We start from the raw sequence: 15,541 nt of genomic DNA on the forward strand, positions 1-15,541 counted from the left end.
GGTCTGATAAAAATTGGGAGCTCAGTCAAAGGAACTAACAGATGGGGTACCAAACCAAGTAACCCAGGTGCTGATGAATGCCCGAGCCATGTCTGTGGCTGTCGTTGATGCTAAATGGACGACCTCTGGCCACCTGGTGGCATGGCGCACTATGGTAAGGAGGGGGAAGAGGACCAACAAGGTCCACATTGACATGGTCAAACTGTCTCTCGGGGACCTCACAAAGTGCCAATGGTGCCTGAACATGATGGTTAATGTTTGCCCACTGGCTCTCCACATAGGCTACCGTCCAATCACACATCCTTTCCACACAAACCTTAGAGCAACCAGTTTCTTTGAGGCCCATATGCGAGAGGCCATGTATGGAGTCAAAAATAGTCCACCTCCAGTTTGCAAACACTGTAGAGTAAGGGTATTCGGTTGAGACATTGCACGGGGGAGGGAACCCCAGCTTCCCTGAGCTTAATATTAGCCAACCACAGGCCCGTGACTGCTGATTGGTAAGCCTGCACCTCTTGGTCAGCTGCCGTGCTGGCATCATCAACCCCTATGTGTACAACCTCAGTGGCTGGCTGTGAGAGGCAATCAGCCATGGCATTCTTTTCCTCTTTGATATGTTGTATACCCGTTGTGAACTCGGATACGTAGGCCAGGTAGCGTTGCTGCCGTCCAGACTAACGGTCTGATATTTTGGCCATCATGTGCACGAGGGGTTTGAGTCAACAAAAGCTGTGAAATGGCTACCCTCTAGAAGAAAACAAAAATGGCAGACAGCCAGATAGAAACTGAGAAGCTCACGGTCAAACGTGCCGTACTTCCTTTTGAGGGAATGGAGCTGTCAGCTGAAGAAGGTGAGTGACTGCTAAATGCCTCCGACCAACTGTTCGTGCATGGCATCCACAGTATTACCTGAAGCGTCAGTAGAAATGGCTTTAGGGTAGTTGAGGAGCCGGTGCACCAGTAGGGTTGTGTGGGAAAGAGTTCGTTTGGTGTCTTCAGATGCCCTGGTCATGTCAGCTGACCAGTCCAGCACGTGGTTAGGGGTGTTGCCTTTCAGCACACCATACAGGGGAAGCATAGGTCTAGCAGCTCGCAGAATGAAGCGGTGAGGGAAATTCACCACGCCTAAAAATTTCTGTCAGTTCTTTAGTGCGAGGTGGCCGGAAATCCATAATAGTGGCTACTTTTGATGGGAGGGGTTTTGCACCTTCTGCAGAGATACAATGGCTGAGAAAGTCAATGGCTGACAACCCAAACTGGAATTTAGCAGGGTTAATAATTAACCTGTGTTGATATAAACACTCAAAAAGTGCGCAGAGTTCAGATACATGTTCAGATTTGGATGCACTGGAGACAAGTATGTCATCTAAGTAAACTAAAAGAAAATCTAAATCTTTTAAAACAGAGTCTGTCAGCTGATGGAAAATCTGTGCAGCGTTTCTCAGCCCCATCTGCATGCACAGAAACTCAGAGGCTGTACAGGGTTATCACAGCCATTTTGGGAATGTCCTCTGAGCACATAGCAGCTGATGGTAGCCCCTAACTAGATCGACTTTGGAAAAAATTAACTTTCCAGCTAAACATGCCAAGATGTCTTGGAGGGGAGGAGAAGATGGCGGCGCTACGCAGCGCGCATGGCCGCTCAGAAATGATATCGTATTTGTAAGTAGGTACCGTGCACAATCCTGATTTGATGGAGACAGACGTGAGAAGCACGGAGGAACATCTGGAGAAACTTCTGAAATGCCTGCTTTGCTGCTGTTTCTACTGTGTGATTGAGAATCTCTGGAGGGGAAGGCCCCAAATCCTCAGCTTTGCCTATTGCTGGGGCCAGGGTCAAAGCACTCGGCAGAGATGGTGCTCGGTGCTCGGTGTCGGAGGGCTGGTTGGAGGCTCGAAGTTTTCGGATAGACTCAAGAGTCGGATGTGGTTGGGTGCTTCCAGGGTGCTGCATCGACAAATTTGCGGCACTGGAGGTCATGGCAGGAAGAGAGTTTCTCTTCCTTCTATCGTCTGCGTGAGATGATGGGACTTTCGAGAGACTTTGAGACTTTTTTTTACCATGCCCATGGTCTGTTCTTTATTAAATTTAGTCTTGGTTTGTCTTGTGTTTCTGTGATACCATTCTGGAGGAACATTGTATCATTTCTTAATGCATGCATTACTAAATGACAATAAAAGAGGACTGTGTGTCCTCATAATCTAATCTAATGTGTGGGACTGGCTAACAGTTGGGGTGGTGGTCTCGTTAAGGCATTAGTGATCGCCACATGGGTGGCAACCACTATCGGACTTAGGGACCATGTGGAGGGGCGAAACCCAGGGGCTATTTGACCAGCGTAGAAAGCCAAGCCTTTTCCATGTTGGTAAACTCAGCCTTCTTGGTTGTCAGCTTTTCTGGGTCCAGTCTATGCGCTTGGGCATGGACTGGGGGGCCAGTTGTGGGAGTGTGGTGCTTGACCCCCATGTTTTGTGACTGTTCTGGAGAACGTGGGCTTGCTGAGGTTTGGGGATTCACCCAGCTGTCGAGTAAGCTCACATGCGGTGGTGCAAGCGCTTTACAGAGTCGTTGTGGGAACTTGTGGGGAGCAGTATAACTACCCAAATGCCTTGACATCCACAAACCAGCAGTTCCTAAAGGTCGACTAATAGTCCTCGGGCACACAGGAAATCTGCACTGAGGTCTTGTAATGTCAGCCAGGAAGAAGTCCCATGTGTAATGTCTCCCACTGAACCAGAGAGTCACCCGTCGTGTCCTGTTAGTCTGGATCTTGTTGCCGTGGCAGCCTCCAGTGAGGTTTCATCACTTTTTGCCTTCTCATCAATGGGCAATGCTGGCAACACTCACTTGAGCACCCATGTCACACAAGAAATGTTGCCCTGAAATGGTGTGGGTAATGAACAGTAGACCCAAAGCGATCACGGACCGCTGAGGTCCCGATGAGCTGGCACTATTGAAACTGCAAGGCGGTTGGCACTTCCTAGTGTTCATACCAAAGTAAGCATGGTAAAAACACAGGCCCAACGTCATCTGTCTTGCAGCTGCGGGCATCCTTGTGTTGAAGGGCTTGCTGACCGGGCTTATTGAGGTAGAGAAAGCTGTAGTAATGATGCCCCACTACCTAGCTGAGTGTAGACTATCAGCCATTTTAGCAAGCTCCCTATAGTCCTTCACGAGTGCATTGGTGAGTCGGGTGTGAATTTGATCCGGCATTTGCTGTGTGAAGAGTTCTTTACAAATATAACAAGGATGGTGATTTCCCAGGAGAAACAGCATGTGGTCCATTAGCTTCGACGGCTTAGCATCATTGAAGCCAGGTAAGGAAAGCAACACTTAGGCATGCTCAGACTCAGGTAGTCCAAAAGCCTGCAAAAGGTGAGTTTTCAGCGATCGGTATTTATCATATTCAGGTGGGCTTCTAGTTGACTCACCACCCTCGCAGCCATGGAGTTGTTGAGTGACACCACCACATAGAAATATTTGGGGTTGTCGGCAGAAATTTCTCAGTGCAAGTTAGGCCTCAGCTTGTACAAACCAAGCAACGGCATTTTGCTCTGGCAGTTTCTAAGCAACTGTGTTAGCCAACACGTTCAATAACTCTGGAATCATTCTAGAGTATCAGGGTCACCAATATTGGTTTTTGCAAATAAAAACAGCAGAGGTGTTTTATGCTTAAGAAAAACCATAGCAACTCATTTATTGTAGTCCAAACACTGAACACGAAGCGCGGTAGAAGTACTTTACGTAGTTATGTCGTCACATCAGACGGGCCCCTTAAAGTGAACCCCCACTCAATGTCAGTGGCAGTGAATTATGTACGTTTCCACCAATTACATTACCCCACAAGTCTCTAATTTTCACGTTCGGTCAGCAGAGATGAGGTCAGAGAGATTCTGGTAGTTTTATTCATCCTTTCTCGGTGGGAAGTTCATCCTTTCTCGTTTGTCTTTTAATGAATGATGGAATTGAATGTGGTGATACAATTGTGATGCTCATTTTAATAATTCACCCCTCAAAGGAGCTGAGATACCACACAACATGATATGCCAGTCTTTGAGTTTATACCCACCAGGGCTTTGGCAAAAGGAGGAGGCACTTGGTGGAGGTCCCATAATAAAATCAGGAGGCTCACAGATCATCCTACTTTGATAAACTTCACTTCTGAAATCTCGATCAGAAATGACAAAACCAACAGTTTGGAGTATTTTCTATTTTAGTAATCGAGAGAGGGTAATACATGTTACACAACTTGGAAACCAAACCAAAGTCAAATACATACATGATCCCGCAATTCAGATTATTCATAATTCACATATTCCAAAATATATTCTGCAACCAGTATAATGTACAGTATAACTAATATCCACGATCAATTCAATCCCATAAAACTTAAGTAAGTTTCAATAATGCTTATAATAAAACTGTAAAATAAAAGCCATTCTGAAAATACATGATATCATCAGCAACTAAAAAAAAGAGGACAAACTGATTGCACTTCAGTTAGAGCATCACTGTCTAAGCAACACCTTAATCAGTATCCTACTTGAAACTTGAATTTGATTAAGTTCCCACCAAAAAGCCATACATGATTGGATCCCAGCTGCAATTAAGATTTGCTGTTTCCCTTTCAAGGCCAATTTTCTGATTACATCAATTTGATGTAATTTAATTTTTTTAGCATTCATCCTTTTTACCATGTGTAGTAAAAAACAAATAGTCTGTTATAATCAACCAGAATCTTGCCACCTACAAGGATTTAAAGGACAATGAACTGAACATGAGGCAGCAAGCACAACCAGCGTTAACAGTATAAAACAAAATGAAAAGATAGATTGTCTTTTAATTTTGATTACACTGCATTTCTCATGGAATAATTAGGTTGGAAATTCTCCATGCAATCTATTCGTAAGCTCATTAAAAATATGGTCAGGCATTGAAAATATTTATAGCGGGTGTTTACATTGTTGGTTTTGATAAGAAGCTGCACTAGAATCTGAAAGAGGGTGAGAGTCACGTGTGGCAGACAGCATTGTGCTCTGAGGCAACACTGATTTTTAATGGTTCCTCTTGAATTATCAACATTCAGGTGCAAATGGGTGTGTTGCAATAGGAAATTATCTGAGTTCCAACTGATTAAAGCTGAATTATTTGATTTATCCTTTGTGTATAAGACAGGTGGAGACAAATAATTAACAGAATCTGCAAACTGGAAATGACGCTCTATGACAATGCAGAATTTTAAATGCCAATTTTAGATTAATATTCTGGACGATTTCAACATTATCAACCTTTCTTGGTTAAATGTTAAGATTAATATCTCCACTAAAATAGAGGAAATTTTATCACAGTTATAGAAATAATATTTGGGTGAAACCAAGTGCACATTAGAAAGGATAAATGAGCTTTGGAAGGAATGCATTTTCATTGGAAAGCAGCCAGGGCTCTTAGGGTTAAGTAATATGAGAAGATTCTATTCCGGGAAAATGGGAGAATTATTGGCAATTTGATTAAGGCCTTTAGGATTTAGAATGGATTGTGGAGATAAAGAGATTTTACATTTTTTGAAAAAGCAATGCAGGGTCCAGCAAAAGGGACTGAACAAGAATCAGAGGCAGAAGGGTATTAGGACTGTGTCCTTCACACAGATAGCATGCTCTCCCACAAAATTCAGTGTCAGCTCAGCTTGTGAAATCATTACTTATTTGCGAACTGTCAAGCAAACAAGGTTGTTGTAGATAAGCATTTGGGATATAGATCATCTATAATCTCATTGAATAGGTCAGTGTGTTCAGTGATCTAATCCAATCTGTATTATCAATTTTGGCGGTTTGAACATGCATTTTAACAAATAAGAGGGAAATTGAAGGTTTAAAAAAAAATCAGATACATTTTCCATGACATGCCTCAGGGTCAGTCTGTCTGTCTATTATACAGTGCGGAATAGGCTCTTCTGGACCTTTGAGCTGTGCTGCCCAGCACAGGACTACTCCAATGTCCAATTAACCTACTAACCTGTACATTCATTGGTTGGGTGGCACCAATTAACACAGAGTACTATGCAGCACTCAGTATTGAACACATTACCAATGCTGGCCATAAATGTGAGGGACATGGAAATCTTCACTTACTCATAATGTTTAGGGAAAACAGCGTCACATTGGCAGTTGAGGAATGGCCAATGTGATGAGGATCTGTCCCCTGGTGGCTTGTTACGGAATGGAACTGGAAATGGTCCAGCTTTAAAAATATGTAACCTTAAGGAAGAATTACAGAAGGTGCTTTATTTATAGTGACACCTTAAAGAAATAGTCACAGCATGGAAGGGCAAATTAAACCATAATTTTGAAGAGCTGCAAGGCTATTAATGCAGAAGTTATATTGTTTATTAAAATATGCTCCATGATTCAGGTCAGCATGAAGCCTTTTTATCCTGTGGAACTGATGTGCCATTTGTCAAGAGTATAGATATGACTTTCAGCACATGAGCAATAAAAATTTATGCCCTTTTTAATTCTGTTCCAGTTTAAATCTATTTTTAACTTGAAAGTATATTCTTGAATTACAACTAGCCACCATATTCTTCTGCTTTGTGTGAAAATTTCAATTTAAGATGTTCATAGTTTTGAAGTAGATGCCCCCTGCTGGTGTAACCTCAGTTTCCAACTAATTAGTTTTCATGATGCTTCTTCGACAAAAATATCATCAAAATTCAGTTTTAATTCCAGTTTAAAATGTTTCAGGATTTTAAATCCTTCTAATTAAATAATGCAGTTAAATATCTCTGCTCCATCCCTGTCCAGCCACTGCACTAATGACTCATTCCCTTTTCCATCCCCTTGGCCTCTTATGTTCTGAGACAATTTATGAGTGGAGGTGTTCAGTTCTGCCAAATGGTGCACTGTTAACTCAATCTCTCTCCACAGATGCTGCCTGACCTGCTAAGTATTTCCATCATTTTTCTGTTTTTATACTGTTGCTGTAGAAAAGCATGCAAACCTAAACTGCTCATTTCTGGAGATGTATTACAAGCTGTCAACAAACACAGCTTTACAAGAATCAAACGACAGCAGGAACTAGAAATCTGAAACAAAAGCAGAAAATGCTGGAAACATGCAGCCTCAGTGAAAGAAAATAGATTTAGTGTTTCTAAGACCCTTCATCAGAAATGAGAAAACAAGCATATTTAGTTTTTCCTCCTTTTTGTAACAGACTATAAAATGTTTCTCTTTCCTGCTGATTTGTAAAGCTGTTCATTCCGAATTCCCTGAGCTAGTAATAAGAGCCACTTCACACCCAAAAAAAAACAACAATTTGTAAAATTAGGATGGAAAGAAAGATTTGCATATATGCCACATCTTTGAAAGCTTTAGGATGCCTCAAACCTCCTTGCAGCCAGAGAAGTTTTATTTGAAGCATAGCAAGACTTATAATGCAAGAGAATGTATCAGCCAATCTGTGCCCTGCAATACTGTGAAACAAACCGATAATAAACAGATAATCTGTTGACTGAGGGATAATTATTAATTGGGAGTGTGCAGGGAACTGTCTGGCTCTTTTCCAAATGAACTTCATTGAGATACAAGTCTGACAAATTCTTAAACTAGCATCAGACCTGAAAGTGGCACATTGAACAATGTAGCATTTCTTCTGTGCTCCTAACGAGTCTCCCTATTTCTACTTAGCTATCTATATAACTTGAAGTAGGGGTAACAACTTTTGGAGAAGCTCAATTTACCACTAGGTGGCATTCAATTAACATACTTGAGAGAACTTCAAAAGTCTACTCCAGTAACTAGCAGCCATAGAAATGCGATATTATTTTTAAAAAGGCACTATTGTAATGCCCTGTACAGCACATTAACAGAATACAGGTTCAACAGTTCCCTCCTTTAAGTCCTTGTATATTATTCCACAGCAGCAGAGAAACACTGGCCACTTCAACACTTGGTCCCTCACACTGTACCTACAGTATCTCAGACACTGCACCTACAGTATCTCAGAATTTACTCTGATCAGATGGAGGGAAAGAGAGAAGGGAGTAAGACAGATGCGATGAAACGCCCTGATGACAACAGACGAGATGTTAGTTGGGCGATAATTTGGCAGTGAGGACAAGTCATCAGTATGCTTCGGTACCAAGGTTATTCTTGAATGTTTAAGGGTGAGGGAAGTTCCCCTATGACCAATAGAAGGTTGTAATAAGCCACCCAGAATGAGGGGTCGGTCTGGCAAAGTTGTTGAATGCCAATCCTGTCAGGACCCGCCACCGCCCCCGACATACCCCGGATAACCGTGGATATCTCAGATGGTTCAATGGGACATAGCAGGTCCCAATTCTCGGGACAGACCTCCCGAACTGGCTGAGGGTCGGAGACTCCCTCAGCTGAGAGGATCCCCGACCAAAAGTCAAAGGTCCCTGGTGGAAGTGCTCGCTCTTGGAGGTGAGCAGATTTTTAGGGGCCCAAGTTGACCGTCTGGGCCACATCTTTCTGCCGGGAGTGATATAACGATTGGATATGTGCGCACTGAGTCTTCTTCCCCGCACTCCCCGTCTTCTGATGACAAACTGGATGAAGAGTCTTTGGTCTCCAGCACACAGGAAAGTGTCATTGCGCATGCTGGTAAGCCTCTGCAAGTGATATTTCACCTGTCGCCAGAAGCCCAGCCAGCGACCTTACCTTGCCCACTCCAAAAAGATCTCCCGAACAGGCTTCAAGTTGGCAAGCGGCCGCACAAACCAACAGGTCCCTCCACCGAAGGTCCTCGGTTTCTTCTGTGACAGATGGTAGATCAACTTCCATATCAGTCGACCCCAGTCCACTGCCAGGGGAGACATTGATAGCAGACAGAAGAAAAAAAGATCAAGACCAATGTCCCTTAATGGCCAAAAATTCTCCATAAACAATCAAGATGAGTCAAGTAGAGTATTGAATTTTTGGGAATAGTGTATGGGGAGAACATCTTTTGGAGAAATTGGGCAGAGTAATTTATATAATGAAACCATCATTTCCTCCTGAATTACACTTGTAAAGATCTGCTTTATTTAATAAGGTCAATAAAAATCTGGAGTTTGCAGAAAAATACTCTCTATAAATTGCTGTAAGTTTGGAAACTTGGTGCCATCTGTTAGGCTGTACTGTTGTAATGAGGTTCTTTATGGAGCCCAGGAGTGGAGTATGCAGATACATTATCTACTCTGTGGACTCCATCTGAATAACTACATCTGCCGTAGGAATGATAGTTTTATTGATGTAATGGAGAAGAATGGTTGTGAGGGATCAAGGTAACCTTTATCAATTGGCAGTTTTTTAAAAAAAGATTTAGTTTACTTAAACATTTTAATTATATTGCATTGCAATTACATGTTTTGTATATTAAAATAATTTTTAAATGCTTTAATTGACTCCTGCTTGGTTTTTCAGTTTAATCAGGTGCGTGGCAAATTGAATATACATTAGGGATGCGAATGGTCAGTTTTACTTCCATTCTGAGTATCATTTATCAAACATGTGAAGTATTGCATTACAAGTCTCCAATGAAAAAGTTAGAGAGTAAAGCACCCTAAAGTGATTGAAACAAATAGAATACTGCACCAGTAAAAGCAGTAAGATAAAGTCCATTTACACGACTGAAATACCACATTGCATCAGTACCAATTTATAACTGATAGCTTTGCTAATCACTGATTTATGGATTGAGGCATCTACCTGACCTACATTATAAATGTTATCCAACACATACTGGGGACCTTGTGTTCACAGAACCTCTTGGGGCGAAAAGTCAAATGGGACACAGGGTGTCCACTGTACATAAATTTGCATGCAACAGGTTAACCTACAATACGAAAGGGAGTTATAAAGGAAACACAAACTTTACCATTCAATGACTATGAACAGCTGTAAATGCACTACACTGGGCAGGATGGCGAAGTCATGAACACTTCCCCAATACAAAAAAAGTTAATGTGATGGCTGAGTAATTATGATGCTATTTGATTATCAATTTGCAATGGATAATTCTGGTACTAGTGATAGACTGTGTTTTGGAAAGAGTTTCTGAATGTTGTGAATATTTTATAAACTGCTCTAGTTTGTAGTAAATGATTAAGGTGTTGCTTTGGACAATGATTGTTCATCTTGTATAGTTTATACACAGCTTTACTGCAGATCCTGCTTCTCAATTCACCGAGAGTCCATCCCAACATCGCCATCTGTGAAGAGCACCTTCGCCAGAATCCCTGAGTAATAAGGTCCGAACACCATCCTATTGTGGTGCACTAGACACCGGAAATTGGAGCCAATGTCCTTGAGCTCTGCTTGAATTGGAGCAAGGCCCCTCGGGACAGCATGATGGCAATTCTGTGGGCTGGAGAGACTGAGGAATCCCTTCACGTAGGAGTTAATCCGCTCACCTACAGAAAGAATAATGAAACCAACTAACGTTCAGTACTAGTGATCATTTACGTTGGTTTATCAGTCTGCTGCCAAAATTAATTGTTCTTACGTAACAGTTCCAGTATCAGCACACTGAATATAAAATGTATCAACTTACTAATTTTTTCTGCCAGATTTAATGGTCCAGATCTTGCGTATTTTGGTAGTACAAATATTTATTTCAGTTCCCCAGACAGGATATAATGTGCATAGTTAAATTATCTAGATATTTGCTTTGGATTTGAGTATAACGTCCAGATGTTTGCATTTTGGTTGGATTATCCAGATGTTTGGTTGAAATGTCTACACTTGGATTGCTTAACAACAGACAATACATGTGGATAGAGAATCCACCTGTTAGTTGATTTCAGGATATGGATTGAAAACATTCATTGGTGGAGCAACACATTCAAAACACTGGAGGAGCTCAACAAGTCAGGCAGCATCCATGCGGGCAAATAAGCAGTCAGTATTTTGGGCCAAAACCCTTCAACTGGACAATCATTATTAATGGTTTTGGCCCGAAAGGTTGACCCTTTCCCTCGATAGATGCTGCCTGACCTGTCGAGCTCCTGCAGCACTTTGTACGTCTCGCTCTGGATTATCAGCATTTCGAATTTTTCGTTTCTTTTTTCCATCGGCGTTCAGAGAGGCGGGACTGCGCAGGCGTGTGACGTCGGGCAGTGAAGCACGGAAGATTTAAAAGGAACAGAGCATTATACAGCCGGCAGTGTAGTTTGCGGACTGTGGAGTGAGCCGGAAGCAGAATGAAGGCTTAAGGGCTTCGGCTCAACGGGCTTAGGTGGAAACGGGCGAGGCGAGGAAGGTTTGATATTCATTTTTTGTTGTTATTTGAGGAGGGGGTCAGTATGAGTGTGAGGGCAGCTTGTTGTTCTCGGTGCCGGATGTGGGAGGTCGTGGAGTCTCCAAGCCTCCTGGACGTCTACATCTGCACCAGGTGCGCCGAGATGCAGCTCCTAAGGGACCGCGTTAGGGAACTGGAGCTGCAGCTCGATGACCTTCATCTGGTCAGGGAGAGTGAGAAGTTACAGGCAGGTGGTCACACCAGGGCCACAAAGGCAGACAAGTGGGTCACGGTTAGGAGGGGGAAGGGGAAGAGTCAGGTAATAGAGAGTACCCCGGTGGCTGTGCCCCTTGACAATAGGTACTCCTGTTTGAGTACTGTTGGGGGGGGACAGCTTACCCAGGGGAAGCGACAGTGGCCGTGCCTCTGGCACAGAGTCTAGCCCTGTAGCTCAGAAGGGTAGGGAAAGGAAGAGGAGGGCAGTAGTAATAGGGGACTCAATAGTAAGGGGGTCAGATAGGCAATTCTGTGGACGCAGTCCAGAGACCCAAATGGTAGTTTGCCTCCCTGGTGCCAGCGTCCGGAATATTTCTGATCGCGTCCAAGATATTCTGAAGTGGAAGGGTAAGGAGCCAGAGGTCGTGGTACATATAGGTACCAATGACATAGGTAGGAAAAGGGAAGAGGTCCTGAAAGGAGAACATAGGACATTAGGAAGGGAGTTGAGAAAAAGGACCGCAAAGGTAGTAATCTCGGGATTACTGCCTGTGCCACGTGACAGTGAGAATAGGAATGCAATGAGGTGGAGATAAATGCGTGGCTGAGGGACTGGAGCAGGGGGCAGGGATTCAAGTTTTTGGATCATTGGGACGTCTTTTGGTGCAGGTGTGACCTGTACAAAAAGGACCAGTTACACTTGAATCCTAGGGGGACCAATATCCTGGCGGGGAGATTTGCGAGGGCTACTGAGGTGACCTTAAACTAGAATGGTTGGGGGGTGGGAATCAAATTGCAGAGACTAGGAGAGAGGAGGTTAGTTCACAACAGGGGGATGGGAACAAGTGCAGAGCGACAGAGACGTGTAAAATGAGGGTAGAAGCAAAAAGTAGTAAGGTGAAAAGTAAAAGTGGCAGGCCGGCAAATCCAGGGCAAAAATCAAAAAGAGCCACTTTTCAACATAATTGTATAAGGGTTAGAAGTGTTGTAAAAGCAAGCCTGAAGGCTTTGTGTGTCAATGCAAGGAGCATTCGTAACAAGGTGGATGAATTAAAAGTGCAGATTGTTATTAATGAATATGATATAGTTGGGATCACAGAGACATGGCTCCAGGGTGACCAAGGATGGGAGCTCAACATTCAGGGATATTCAATATTCAGGAGGGATAGACATGAAAGGAAAGGAGGTGGGGTAGCATTGCTGGTTAGAGAGGAGATTAACGCAATAGAAAGGAAGGACATTAGTCGGGAGGATGTGGAATCAATATGGGTAGAGCTGCATAACACTAAGAGGCAGAAAATGCTGGTGGGAGTTGTGTACAGGCCACCTAACAGTAGTAGTGAGGTTGGGGATGGCATTAAACCGGAAATTAGAAATGTGTGCAATAAAGGAACAGCAGTTATAATGGGTGACTTCAATCTACATATAGATTGGCTGAACCAAATTGGTAAGGGTGCTGAGGAAGAGGATTTCTTGGAATGTATGTGGGATGGTTTTTTGAACCAACTGGAGAGCAGGCTATTCTAGACTGGGTATTGAGCAATGAGGAAGGGTTAATTAGCAATCTTGTCGTAAGAGGCCCCTTGGGTAAGAGTGACCATGATATGGTGGAATCCTTCATTAAGATGGAGAGTGACATAGTTAGTTCAGAAACAAAGGTTCTGAACTTAAAGAAGGGTAACTTTGAAGGTATGAGATGTGAATTAGCTAAGATAGACTTGCAAATGACACTTAAAGGGTTGACGGTGGATACGCAATGGCAAGCACTTAAAGATCGTATGGATGAACTACAACAATTGTTCATCCCAGTTTGGCAAAAGAATAAATCAGGGAAGGTAGTGCACCCGTGGCTGACAAGGGAAATTAGGGATAGTATCCATTCCAAAGAAGAAGCATACAAACTAGCCAGAAAAAGCGGCTCACCTGAGGACTGGGAGAAATTCAGAGTCCAGCAGAGGAGGACAAAGGGCTTAATTAGGAAAGGGAAAAAAGATTATGAGAGAAAACTGGCAGGGAACATAAAAACTGACTGTAAAAGCTTTTATAGATATGTGAAAAGAAAAAGATTGGTTAAGACAAATGTAGGTCCCCTACAGACAGAAACAGGTGAATTGATTATGGGGAACAAGGACATGGCAGACCAATTGAATAACTACCTTGGTTCTGTCTTCACTAGGAGGACATAAATAATCTTCCGGAAATAGTAGGGGACAGAGGGTCTCGTGAGATGGAGGAACTGAGGGAAATATATATTAGTAGGGAAGTGGTGTTAGGTAAATTGAAGGGATTAAAGGCAGATAAATCCCCAGGGCCAGATGGTCTGCATCCCAGAGTGCTTAAGGAAGTAGCCCAAGAAATAGTGGATGCATTAGTGATAACTTTTCAAAACTCTTTAGCTTCTGGACTAGTTCCTGAGGATTGGAGGGTGGCTAATGTAACCCCGCTTTTTAAAAAAAGGAGGAAGAGAGAAACTGGGGAATTATAGACCGGTTAGCCTAACATCGGTGGTGGGGAAAATGCTAGAGTCAGTTATCAAAGATGTGATTAACAGCACATTTGGAAAGTGGTGAAATCATCGGACAAAGTCAGCATGGATTTGTGAAAGGAAAATCATGTCTGACGAATCTCATAGAATTTTTTGAGGATGTAACTAGTCGAGTGGATAGGGGAGAACGAGTGGATGTGGTATATTTGGATCTTCAAAAGGCTTTTGACAAGGAGATTACATAAGAGATTAATGTGCAAACTTAAAGCACGTGGTATTGGGGGTAAGGTATTGATGTGGATAGAGAATTGGTTGGCAGACAGGAAGCAAAGAGTGGGAATAAACGGGACCTTTTCAGAATGGCAGGCAGTGACTAGTGGGGTACCGCAAGGCTCAGTGCTGGGACCCCAGTTGCTTACAATATATATTAATGACTTAGATGAGGGAATTAAATGCAGCATCTCCAAGTCTGCAGATGACACGAAGCTGGGCAGCAGTGTTAGCTGTGAGGAGGATGCTAAGAGGATGCAGGGTGACTTGGATAGGTTAGGTGAGTGGGCAAATTCATGGCAGATGCAATTTAATGTGGATAAATGTGAGGTTATCCACTTTGGTGGCAAAAACAGGAAAACAGATTGTTATCTGAATGGTGGCCAATTAGGAAAAGGGGAGGTGCGAGACCTGGGTGTCATTATACACCAGTCATTGAAAGTGGGCATGCAGGTACAGCAGGCGGTGAAAAAGGCGAATGGTATGCTGGCATTCATAGCAAGAGGATTCGAGTACAGGAGCAGGGAGGTACTACTGCAGTTGTACAAGGCCTTGGTGAGACCACACCTGGAGTATTGTGTGCAGTTTTGGTCCCCTAATCTGAGGAAAGACACTCTTGCCATAGAGGGAGTACAAAGAAGGTTCACCAGATTGATTCCTGGGATGGCAGGACTTTCATATGATGAAAGACTGGATGGACTAGGCTTATACTCCCTGGAATTTAGAAGATTGAGAGGGGATCTTATTGAAACGTATAAAATCCTAAAGGGATTGGACAGGCTAAATGCAGGAAGATTGTTCCGAATGTTGGGGGATTCCAGAACGAGGGGTCACAGTTTGAGGATAAAGGGGAAGCCTTTTAGCACTGAGATTAGGAAAAACTTCTTCACAGAGAGAGTGGTGAATCTGTGGAATTCTTTGCCACAGGAAACAGTTGAGGCCAGTTCATTGGCTATATTTAAGAGGGAGTTAGATATGGCCCTTGTGGCTAAAGGGATCGGGGGTATGGAGGGAAGGCAGGTACGGGGTTCTGAGTTGGATGATCAGCCATGATCATACTGAATGGCGGTGCAGGCTCAAAGGGCCGAATGGCCTACTCCTGCACCTATTTTCTATGTTTCTATGTTTACAGAATCTCCTGTGTCATGTATAGGTGGACATTCCTTATCAATTTTACCTTCTTTATTAACTGCTTAAATGCTGTTCCTATCTCTACTTTGTGTCTGAATAACACTGTAATACATTATATTGTTTATTTTGAAAGAGTGGATGAATTTTAGATACAGGGCTGTAGTTGTTAGCATTCTTTGGTATTCTGCAGTGTGGACACC

General features: G+C 43.0%; 1 protein-coding gene across 2 annotated transcripts in view; it reads right to left on the reverse strand.

Annotated features, from left to right (window-relative positions):
- Positions 1-3,711: 3,711 nt before the first annotated feature.
- The window catches only part of LOC140209903 (T-complex protein 11-like protein 1), a 42,313-nt gene continuing 30,483 nt past the window's right edge, over positions 3,712-15,541 (reverse strand). For both annotated transcript variants that reach the window (XM_072278558.1, XM_072278557.1), the window contains exon 10: positions 3,712-10,412. In XM_072278558.1, coding sequence (XP_072134659.1) covers positions 10,183-10,412 — 230 coding nt within the window. In that variant the 3' untranslated portion in view covers positions 3,712-10,182. The remainder of the gene's footprint in view (positions 10,413-15,541) is intronic.

Source organism: Mobula birostris, chromosome 14, assembly GCF_030028105.1.
Source record: "Mobula birostris isolate sMobBir1 chromosome 14, sMobBir1.hap1, whole genome shotgun sequence".
Classification (NCBI taxonomy): domain Eukaryota; kingdom Metazoa; phylum Chordata; class Chondrichthyes; order Myliobatiformes; family Myliobatidae; genus Mobula; species Mobula birostris.